We start from the raw sequence: 12,384 nt of genomic DNA on the forward strand, positions 1-12,384 counted from the left end.
CTTTGTATTGAAAATGGAAAGGCAAGGAGGGACATTATCTTCTTAATCTGGTCATAATCAGTCTTCTGATGTCATAAACCTTTTACTATGACAGCTTGAAACAGTCAAAACACACTTTGGTAGACCTTTTAAAAAATGTCTGAGAAATTTAAACTTTATTCTACCTGTTTTTTAGGTGTAAAACAAGATTAGAAATGACCAATTTCGTGGGATGTCTGGCATACATCCAACAGTGTATTGGCCTTGGATGATATTCAGGCATCCTGGGTGGCTGCTCTAAACAGGCATTAGGCCCCTTGCGTATGCCAATGAGGACCTAACATCTGCTTAAGGACCTCTTTGCCAAATTGGTTGTCCACGAGTGAATTACGTGACAAGCACACTCTTCTCAGGTTTTACAGCAACTGCTGCGGCCTAACCAGTGGCCACCCACAAAACAGTAGGCTTTTATTTTGATTTCACTGTTATATGGAGCCAGGAGGAGCAGGACTGTTTCTCCCAGCCCAACAGCACTCCTGAGGAGGCCCATGCTGAGCCCCTATCCCATTTGCCTTCCCCACCTCCTTCCTTCCTTTCAGGAACAACCTGAGGGCAGCTGCCAGGCAGTCGACCCAGATGGGTCTTGTTCAAACAAAAGACATTGACTCTAGATACCTGAATAACCTCAGCAGCTCAACAAGAAATCTGCTGATGAGGCCTGAAGCTCAATTTTGGGTGAACCTTAGGCCTCAGGCAATTTGGCACTCAAAAATGGACCTGAATTAATTTTTAGCCCAAATTCTACTTCAACCATTATTTACTGTTCCTTTATTAGAATTTTTATATTGAATAGTTTTGCCTTTTCTTTCTGTTCAGCTTAGGAAATGAATTAACTAGGTTGAAAAGTTACAAACTCATCGCTATCACATCTGTGCATGAAGAATATTTTTGTCTGCTCCTTGACGGTGATTGAGAGCAGATACATACCCGCAGGGAAAAGACCTGTACCTGAAATTATGCAATGTAGATAAGTAAGACAATAAGTAGTGTTTGTGTTGAATTCAAATATAAAGCCTCTGGCTGGTTGTCATTTAAAGACTTGAGGACATAGCACAACACTACATACTATTCATCTCACACTGAAGAGTGCCTGCAGAGTCTCATCAACAGGTTTGCGGCTGCCTGCAATGAATTTGGCCTAACCATCAGCCTCAAGAAAATGAACATCATGGGGCAGGACGTCAGAAATGCTCCATCCATCAATATTGGCAACCACGCTCTGGAAGTGGTTCAAGAGTTCACCTACCTAGGCTCAACTATCACCAGTAACCTGTCTCTAGATGCAGAAATCAACAAGCGCATGGGAAAGGCTTCCACTGCTATGTCCAGACTGGCCAAGGGAGCGTGGGAAAATGGCGCACTGACACGGAACACAAAAGTCCGAGTGTATCAGGCCTGTGTCCTCAGTACCTTGCTCTATGGCAGCGAGGCCTGGACAACGTATGTCAGCCAAGAGCGACGTCTCAATTCATTCCATCTTCGCTGCCTCCGGAGAATACTTGGCATCAGGTGGCAGGACCGTATCTCCAACACAGAAGTCCTCGAAGCGGCCAACATCCCCAGCTTGTACACACTACTGAGTCAGCGGCGCTTGAGATGGCTTGGCCATGTGAGCCGCATGGAAGATGGCAGGATCCCCAAAGACACATTGCACAGCGAGCTCGCCACTGGTATCAGACCCACCGGCCGTCCATGTCTCCGCTATAAAGATGTCTGCAAACGCGACATGAAATCCTGTGACATTGATCACAAGTCGTGGGAGTCAGTTGCCAGCGTTCGCCAGAGCTGGCAGGCAGCCATAAAGACAGGGCTAAAATGTGGCGAGTCGAAGAGACTTAGTAGTTGGCAGGAAAAAAGATAGAGGCGCAAGGGGAGAGCCAACTGTGCAACAGCCCCGACAAACAAATTTCTCTGCAGCACCTGTGGAAGAGCCTGTCACTCTAGACTTGGTCTTTATAGCCACTCCAGGCGCTGCTTCACAAACCACTGACCACCTCCAGGGGCGTATCCATTGTCTCTCGAGATAAGGAGGCCCAAAAGAATGAACATACTATTCATTGGATGAGATGTTAAATCAGGAGGTGTCATCCACTGAATGAGTCGTCTGTTCAGGTGGACATTTACAATTAGCCAATATTCCTTCCTCAACTAACATACCAAAATAAAAGTTTAACAGGTCATTTATCTCATTGCTGTTTGTCAGATTTTACTGTACACAAACTGGTTGTGATATTTGCCAACATAACAATAGTACTTTCAGTTCAAAGTAATTCATTTGAAATGCTTTGTGATATTTTAGCAGAAACAAAACGTTTGCTTTCTTCCTTCTCCCTCCTTGTGTCAGTGTAATGGTTCAGATAGAAGGTACATTTTACAAAATTTTCAATGGGTTGGGTTTGTAAAGTGCAGTGAATTAGCACTGCTGTTCATACTACATTGATTCATTCTTGGTATAAAAAATATGGGCATGGAGGAAACCTCTTGCCTGTAATCAAATCTATAGGAATATCTTCTTCTTTGGCCTCCTTATCTCGAGAGACAATGGGTAAGCGCCTGGAGGTGGTCAGTGGTTTGTGGAGCAGCGCCTGGAGTGGCTATAAAGGCTAATTCTAGAGTGACAGGCTCTTCCACAGGTGCTGCAGAAAAATTTGTTTGTCGGGGCTGTTACACAGTTGGCTCTCCCCTTGCGCTTTTGCCTTTTTTCCTGCCAACTGCTAAAAGGAATAGACCATTCAGCCCCTTGAGCCTGTTCTGCCATTTGATTCGATCATGACGCATCTGTATCTTAACTCCAATTACTCCCATTGGTTCCTTAACCATTAATACCCTTACTTAACAATCTATCAACCTCAGTTTTGACATTTTCAGTTAACCTAATCTCAATGGCTTTTTGGGAGAGAGAGTTTGTGTAAAAAAGTGCTTCCTGGCATCATCCCTGAATGGCCTGGCTGTAACTTTAAGGTTTTGCTGCTTTGTTCTGGACTCTTCCACCAGAAGAAATAGTTTCTCTCTCCATCCTACCCAAGATCTGACCCATGACTTTGACCTCAAAAAATGTCTCATCTAGCTTCCAAAGGGAGTCGCAAAAGTTTCATTGCTTGAACCCCCAAATGTTACCAATGGATTTTGGTGAAGTTGTATTATTTCTTACCAGCAATTACCTGCCCCAAGCAGCTCAGGAGCACTGCAATAATCTTTGTACTGATGGAAACATCCCTTACAGTCATTCACAAGATATTATCTTGTTAACTCTTAGACTGTTTGTTAAGAACAGTGGCGCAGTGGTTAGTACTGCAGCCTCACAGCTCCAGCGACCTGGGTTCAGTTCTGGGTACTGCCTGTGCGGAGTTTGCAAGTTCTCCCTGTGACTACATGGGTTTCTGCTGGGTGCTTTGATTTCCTCCCACAGCCAAAGACTTGCAGGTTGATAGGTAAATTGGTCATTGTAAATTGCCCCTAGAGTAGGTAGGTGGTAGGAGAATTTAGGGAATATGGAATTAATGTAGGATTAGTATAAATGGGTGGTTTATGGTTGGCACCGACTCATTGGGCCAAAGGGCCTGGTTCAGTGCTGTACCTCTCTTATGACTCTATCTAATGTCCCCTTAAGTCTGGCAAGAGCTGAGAGATTTCACCATCAGAATAAATCACATTAGGACTTTTACTTGCAATAGTAATTTACAGTTGCCACAGTGTCTTTTGCGATTTAAGAGATGGAGCCAATTCTGATCTTACTGGATAGGAAATTCTGAATAGAATTTGTTGAGTGAACAGGTGAGACACTAATTCAGGATAATCAGCTGGAGAGAATCAAGAATTGTCAGCACTCATAGATTCCAATTTCTTAAAACACACAAATGAAAATCAGTTTGGAGTCTCGAAAGTGACCTGTTAAAAACATTTTTTGGATAAAAGAAATTTCTGCTCCTCTGACTCTGCAAAGTGAGTTGCTCTGGAAGAATCTGCAGGATTGTAGGGATACAAACCACCCAGAAAAGCATCTACGTAGCTCCTGCTCTGTTTCTGTGGTGTGAAAACATTGGGATTTTCTGGTGAGCTTCCAATTTTCAGTTCAGCCAAGACGGACTCGATACCTTCAAGCTGCACAATAAACGCGAGAGCCACTGTTTTGATTCCAGTTAGAAGCAGAGAACAAAGAAAACTACTGACCCTATCAGCCCCAAACATTGAGAAAGTATACATTTGTTTAATGTCTCTTTCAAGGAGCCAGTTTTTAGTTATTTGAAGTTATGAAAAACTGCTGGCCAATTGGAGCTTTGTGAAACCATGACCCAGTATATAACTTATAGTTCCACATCATTAGTTACTGGACTCCAAGTCTTTGGATTGCTGGTAGAGTTCCCAGCTCTGTCAGAAGATGCAGAATTTGAACCCTGCTCTACATACACCCGGCGAGTGGGGAGAGGTGCTCTGAATTCTGGTTTGACATCCTGAGGGGATATTTGTGTATAGTTGGCGTGGACCTTCCCTTATTGTGGGGTTTGTGGAGTCTTTAAAACCATCCTGCCGTACAGGACTAACCGCCCTATCATCTGGTATCAAAGCTATGGTCATGAAAGGCGTATTCACATCACGGCCTGTTCATCTCTTAATCAGCCTGGAGCTTTCCACTACTTCACACATTTTTCCAAGGAAAGGAGTGTGGAGATATGAAAATAACAGCCACTGGTTATCATATGTCAAAACTTGCAATCAGGAATTCTACAGATAGAATGTTGCATCCAGTTCTGCTGATCAGAAAAGATGTGAGGATCCTTGAGAAGGTGCAGAGCAGAGTTAACAGAATAGCTCCAGCGATCAGGGAATTTAGCTACAAGGATAGCTTGGAAAAGTTGGGATTGTTCTCCTTGGAGCAAAGGAGACTGAGAGGAGATGAGAAAACTTTTTAATGCAGCAAGTTGTAATGAGCTGCAACTCACTGCCTACAAGGGTGGTGGAAGCAGACATAATGAATGATTTAAAAATGAAATTGGATGGGCACTTGATGAAAATTAACTTGGAGGGTGAGGGGGATAGAGCGAGAGACTGGGACAGATTGAAAATGCTCTAGAGAGCTGGAATGGACTCAATGGGCCAAATAGCCTCCATCTGCTCCTTTAATGACTAATCTTTGACTCTACTCCTCTAAAATGCAAGGCAATGTTTGCAAAGTGAAACAATGCATTATTTACATACATTATTTGCTTAAGATAATGAGGCCTAACACCTGCTGAAGGATCCCTGTGCAAAGTTTGTTACTGATGATGGGGGCTGATGTCAGGTTGGCCTGGCACAGGATTTTTCAACTGCCAACACCAGGTAAGTTTAAAAAAAATAATTTTGAAATTTAATTTTTAAAAAACCCTTTGTGGAGCCAGGAGGAACAGGAACACTCCCTCTACCTGCCCGTTGACAATCGTCTCCAACCATCCTCTTGAACCTTACTCGAGGTTGCTGAAATTTTGCTTGTTGGGCACCTTGCCCAAAGAAACTAGGAGAATGCGTCTGCTCTTTTTCATCTAGTGCCACGGGCTCTTTTACAAGCACCTGAGGGGACAGTGGTTTGATGTCTCATCCAAAAGACAGCACCTCTGACAGTGCAGCGCTCCCTCACCACTGCACTGGAGTGTCAGCCTAGATTTTGTGCTCAAGTTTCTAGAGGTTGGGACTCGAACCCACAACCTTCTGACTCCGAGGCGAGCATGCTACCAACTGGTGGCTGTGCTAACTACAATGAAAAGAATGAGGATGAACCTAGATGATAGGCTAGGAACTGGGAAACATGCAAATACTTCTCTTTCAGGTCAAAGTAGATAGCCAGCTGTTGAAAACAGTGTACTGTAATTAATCAGATGCTGTATATTTGGTTTATACAGTCCTGAAAGCCTATGAAAATATTCTTCAATCGTGATTAAATTCAAAATCACAATTAAATTACAAGTTTTTAGTGGATCTGGCTGGAATAGCTTGTCAGCCTGCCAAAGCTGGTTGTAAATTTGACTTTGCATTTCTGATCCAGCCAAAATAGTTCTGACTGGGCTTCAAGGTAAGCTATGTGCTGTCAGGGTTGGAATTAGATTCCACAGAATTGTTACAGCACAGAAGGAGGCCATTCGGCCCATCGTGTCTGCACCAGCTCTCCGAATGAGCAATTCACCTAATGCCATTCCCTGCCTTCTCCCCATAACACTGCACATTTTCCTTTTTAGATAAAGGTCTAATTCCTTTTTGAAAGCTACGATTGAATCTGCCTCCACCACACTCTCAGGCAGTGCATTCCAGATCCTAACCACTCGCTGCGTGAAGAAGTTTTTCCTCATGTTGCTTTTGCTAATCACTTTAAAATCTGTGCCCTCTCACTCTCTATCCTTTCATGAGTGGGAACGGTTTATCCCTATTCACTCTGTCCAGACTCCTCACGATTTTGAATACCTCTATCAAATCTCTCAGCCTTCATTTGTCACTCTTGGGATAAATAGTTGGCAGAGTGGGTTGTTGTTAATTGGAGATCAATTTATGGGAAATGTGTGGCTCTGGTATTAAAGTTGGGCCATGTGAATAAATTCCCAGCGTATTAACTTTTAATTTACTGGCAAAGCATGATGAACTTTAAAGTTTATCACTGGAATTCTCTGTATAAAATCAGCAACCAGATAAGTTTTCATGGCTGTAATTGTGATGACATTCTCCATTAACAGGAAGCACATCAGCAAATCTGATAAAAGGGAGTGAGGTGGTAATAGCATGAACACAGAGAAAACAATTTAGCTATAAGTAATATTGACAATTAAATGATAGCCATAAAAACTGGATCCACTGAGAATAGAGACTAGAAAAAAATTTGAATTTTACTGCAATAACCAAACGTGGAGTGGTTTTATACAAAAATCTTACTGCTGGCATCATTGGTGCCTGCCAAGAATTCGAATGATCATTTTCATTAACTCAATACTAAATCATCTAACTTTCACCATTATATTGTTTTACAGTGGAAACAGATGTGAACTTAAAACAATTTCAAAGTAGATAAAACATCTGAGCTGCACTAAGAGATGTACAATACAAATATAAAACCATCCATTGAAAGACTAGAATGCTGTGCCCTGCCCGAGATTAATGTGGTAAATGTACAGTTAATTTATGGTAACCACATAGTGATAGTTTCCAAAACAAATTACCCAGCGAGTTTCACGCATTGATTTACTCTTTGACGATGTGACGTCCTTGATACTTAATGTAAACTATGAACATTACTATTGCTGTAACAATACAGGCACTACCACACACAAGATAGGCAATCCCCAAGAATGGGTTCCTTCCACCCATCCAGGATATGGTGCTGAAAGTTACTCGTTTCTGTCCATTGAAACTTAACACTGGATAATCTGAACACAGAGTTAAGGAGAAACAGTACGATGGTTTTTAGCAATACTAGAGACGGTGGCATTACATTCCTTCAAAAACACTTTTGAAAAAACATTTGTTCTTGGGAAGTAGGCATCACTGGCAAGGCCAGCACTTATTGCCCATCCCTAATTGCCCTTGATAAGGAGGTGAGCTCCTTTCTTAAACCACCAAAGTCTGTGTGGTGAAGGTACTCTCAATGCTGTTAGATAGGGAGTTTAGATTATAGAGGTTATAGAGAGATACAGCACTGAAACAGGCCCTTCGGCCCACCGAGTCTGTGACGACCAACAACCACCCATTTATACTAATCCTACATTAATTCCATATTCCTACCACATCCCCACCATTCTCCTACCACCTACCTACACTAGGGGCAATTTACAATGGCCAATTTACCTCTCAACCTGCAAGTCTTTGGCTGTGGGAGGAAACCGGAGCACCCGGCGGAAACCCACGCAGTCACAGGGAGAACTTGCAAACTCCGCACAGGCAGTACCCAGAATCGAACCCGGGTCGCTGGAGCTGTGAGGCTGCAGTGCGAACCATTCTAGGATTTTGACCCAGCAACAATGAAGGAATGGCGATATATGCCCAAGTCAGAATGATGTGCGACTCTGAACGGAACCCAGAGGTGATGGTGCTCCCATGTGCCTGCTGCCCTAATTCTTTAAGGTAGTGGAGGTCGTGGGCTTGAGAGGTGCTGTAGAAGAAGCCTTTCAAAGTTAACCATTTTAATACATCATTTGCTCTTGAAATGAGAGTTGCTGGCAGGTCTGCATCTATTGCCCATCTCCAGTTGCCCAAGTGTCGAAGCTACTTCAGAGAGCATTAAAAGCCAACCATGTCATGTGAGGCTGGAGTCATTTATAAGCTAGATCAGACAGGGATAACAGATTCCCATCACTTGAACTTCAAAAAAAAAATACACAACAAATCGGCAGCTTTAATAGTCACATTTTTCAGATGCCAGTCCCACAAACTGTAATCGATTTCACAGTTCGCCATAATGGGATTTGAACTCATGACTTCCAGGTGGTTTCCAGCACCATTTCCTATAACAAAAATGGTTTGTACATCTTGGGTGAAAACCTAGTGCAACAAATGTGCAAAAAAGCATTGAAAGACTGTCAGCACCATCGATTCATACCCTTTCCAATAAATAATACCTCAACTACCAGAAAGACTTTTTCCCTGGGGAAGCAACAAAACACAAATGGCTATTTCAGGAAAAACCTTTTGGGAAATTTCTCCTCAGCATCATAAAGCAAGAGGGTGGATACGCAGGAAAACCTGATCCCATGGTTTTGCAATGCTACTCTTGAACTGGAAGCTAATCTGTAGAGGGGTGGAGTGCACAGCAGGGATGATCAGTATGTGCAACAAAAGCGTCAGCTTGTTCTTTATCAATGGATTTACAATTTTGTAACACATACCACTGAGGGAATCTTGCCTCTCACCCTAATCCCCTCCCCCTCCTGGTTTAGAAATGCCTTTCTTTAGTTCACTGTTTCAGTCAGATCCCACGCTCAGTCTGAGGACGAGCACCGCTCTGTGGCACATTCAGTTCTCAAAGAGTTTATGGATTTGTAATTCTCTACTGTGTAACTTCAGCAGACCACAAAGGCTTGTAGTGCAGAACAGCACCAAGACTGAACAGGAGGATACAATACAGAAAGTAATGGTCAGGTGGCACCAAACTTAGTTACTCAAAGACTGCAGACTGTCGGAGGAAGACAAAACTTACTGAATTGCTGGGAAAGAATGAGTTAAAGTGGGCAACGGAGTTTTGATTTCAATGAAGCAATGATACAGGGAGAAGGACGTTGTGTGTATTTGGAGCCCAGGTGTATATGAGGGGAAAGCCCGCGGCACTGGCTGCTCTTCCTCTGACGAGTGGATACTGTGCTGACCAAGCTGCTTCATTTGGGAGTGTGGGAGGGAAATGTTGAAAGACCAACAAAATCTCGATCAAGGAGAATCCTTTTATAATTAGATAGTTGAATAATTACATTACATAGAATTTACAGCACAGAAACAGGCCATTCAGCACAACTAGTCCATGCCAGTATTTATGCTCTGCATGACCCTCCTCCCACCCTATCAGCACATCCTTCTTTCTCCCTCAGGTACTTGTCTAACTTCCCCTTAAAGGCATCAGCACTATTCGCCTCAACTACTCCTTGCGGTACTGAGTTCCAGTCTCCGGATAAAGAATTTCCCCCTGAATTTCTTATTGGATTTATTAGTGACCATCTTATATTTCTGATTCGTGGTTATGAATTCCCCATCCCCCAAGTGGAAACATTGAATGCAGTGAAGTATTTGTCCCTAGGTTTCTTTAGTGAGTCCATTTTACATCATCCGGGTTTTAAAGTTTAATAGGATTGGTACCACGCTCTGGAAGTGGTTCAAGAGTTCACCTATCTAGGCTCAACTATCACCAGTAACCTGTCTCTCGAAGCAGAAATCAACAAGCACATGGGAAAGGCTTCCACTGCTATGTCCAGACTGGCCAAGAGAGTGTGGGAAAATGGCACACTGACACGGAACACAAAAGTCCGAGTGTATCAAGCCTGTGTCCTCAGTACCTTGCTCTATGGCAGCGAGGCCTGGACAACGTATGTCAGCCACGAGCGACGTCTCAATTCATTCCATCGTCGCTACCTCTGGAGAATCCTTGGCATCAGGTGGCAGGACCGTATCTCCAACACAGAAGTCCTCGAGGCGGCCAACATCCCCAGCATATACACCCTACTGAGCCAGTGGCGCTTGAGATGGCTTGGCCATGTGAGCCGCATGGAAGATGGCAGGATCCCCAAGGACACATTGTACAGCGAGCTCTTCACTGGTATCAGACCCACTGGCCATCCATGTCTCCGCTTTAAAGACGTCTGCACACGCGACATGAAGTCCTGGGACATTGATCACAAGTCATGGGAGTCAGTTGCCAGCGATCGCCAGAGCTGGCAGGCAGCCATAAAGGCGGGGCTAAAGTGTGGCGAGTCGAAGAGACTTAGCAGTTGGCAGGAAAAAAGACAGAAGCGCAAGGGGAGAGCCAACTGTTTAACAGCCCCGATAGCCAATTTTATCTGCAGCACCTGTGGAAGAGCCTGTCACCAGGCGCTGCTTCACAAACCACTGACCACCTCCAGGCGCTTACCCATTGTCTCTCAAGACAAGGAGGCCAAAGAAGAAGAAGGAGGATTGGTACCTAGACTGGACAACAAAACGCTTCCACTTTTAATGGAAATAACAAATTAGGGCTAACCCTGCCCCTGCTGTCAGAAATCAGATTCCATTTTCCTCAGGATGTGTTTGAACAATTTAAAATTGCAGTTTAAAAAAAAAATTCAAGAAACACATTGTGCTGACAATGTCTACTGTTGGTAAAACCGGACCATCACATCAACTCCTTTCAATCCAAATTGACAGTCAAAGGGATACTTTCTTATGTGAATGATGTGGACAGACTGCCACAGCCACAATGGCTGTGAAAAATCGAGCCAATGCTACACTGCTTGGTGCAGTGTAACTGGAGCATTCAACAACCTATCTTTAACATGACATGTTTTTTTGGCCATGCTAGCCCTTCCCATAATACCTGCTGAAAAATGCAAGGATACTGTAACTTATTTCCACAGAATAGTTTCCCGGCTGCATCTCTCCATCAATACGGCGATAGAGTTTGCGAAAGTTTGGCAAGGCCGCGGTCCTCATCCAGACAATGAAGTCTTCGTTGATAAAGCCGTTGTTTTCTGGGTTCCTGTCCAGCTCATAGGCAGGTCTGGGCCAATTGAGAGGCTTTACAGTTCCTGTGAATTGATTTTGATGAGCAAAATAAAAAGGGACTTACTTAAAAACCAGACATCACTCAACATTAACAAAATGACATTAGTGGTTAAGTGTTTTCCCCTCCTGACCAGTCTAGTACTGATAATGCTACTGGTCCACTGTCAATGTCACAACTTTAGACAAATAATCCAATAGCTGTATTCTAGCGAGACTTTAATGAGAATTTTACTCAACAATATTGCAGAAACAGAACTTAAGTCCCAATGAGCCAACTGGCTTTGTAGTGAGATGTTGTGCCATACAGAGTGAGCAACCAACTGTAGGCTCATCTCTCCTCCACTAACAAGGCAAGGGAATATACAATGGATGGTAGGACCTTAGGGAGTACAGAGGGTCAGAGGGACCTTGGGGTGCTTGTCTATAGATCACTGAAGGCAGCAGCACAAGTTGATAAGGTAGTTAGGAAGGCCTATGGGATACTTGCCTTTATTAGCCGAGGCATAGAATAGCCGAGGCATTGAATATAAGAGCAGGGAGGTTATGTTAGAGCTGTGTAAAATGCTGGTTAGGAGTACTGTGTACAGATCTGGTCGCCATACTATGGAAAGGATGTGATTGCACTGGAGAGGGTTCAGAGGAGATTCACCAGGATGTTGCCTGGGCTGGAGTATTTCAGTTAAGAAGAGAGACTGGATAGGCTAGGGTTGTTTTTCTTGGAGCGGAGAAGGCAGAGGGGGAACCTGACTGAGGTATACAAAATTATGAGGGGCATTCATAGGATAGATAGGAAGGAACCTGTTCCCTTAGAGGAGGGGTCAGTAACCAGGGGGCATAGATTTAAGGTAAAGGGCAGGAGGTTTAGAGGGGAGTTGTGGAAAAATATTTTCACCCAGAGGGTGTTTGGAATCTGGAACACACTGCCTGAAGAGGTGGTAGAGGCAGGAACCCTCAACATTTAAGAAGTATTTAGATGAGCACTTGAAATGCCATAACATACAACGCTATGGGCCAAGTGTGAGAAAATGAGATTACATTGGACGGGTGCTTGATGGTCAGCACAGGCGCGTTGGGCCGAAGGGCCTGTTTCTGTGCTGTAAAACTCTATATCTCTATGACTCAATTAGTCAAAACATATACTGAAAATAA

General features: G+C 43.7%; 1 protein-coding gene across 1 annotated transcript in view; it reads right to left on the bottom strand.

Annotated features, from left to right (window-relative positions):
* Nucleotides 1-6,866: 6,866 nt before the first annotated feature.
* Nucleotides 6,867-12,384, bottom strand: part of tmem30b (transmembrane protein 30B) — a 39,152-nt gene continuing 33,634 nt past the window's right edge. The window contains exons 7-8 of the mRNA XM_068011002.1: nt 11,070-11,258; nt 6,867-7,424 (exon numbers count right to left, since the gene is read on the bottom strand). Of these exons, the coding sequence (XP_067867103.1) occupies nt 7,240-7,424; nt 11,070-11,258 (374 nt within the window). The 3' untranslated portion in view covers nt 6,867-7,239. The remainder of the gene's footprint in view (nt 7,425-11,069; nt 11,259-12,384) is intronic.

Source organism: Heterodontus francisci, chromosome 31, assembly GCF_036365525.1.
Source record: "Heterodontus francisci isolate sHetFra1 chromosome 31, sHetFra1.hap1, whole genome shotgun sequence".
In the NCBI taxonomy this organism is placed as follows: Eukaryota; Metazoa; Chordata; class Chondrichthyes; order Heterodontiformes; family Heterodontidae; genus Heterodontus; species Heterodontus francisci.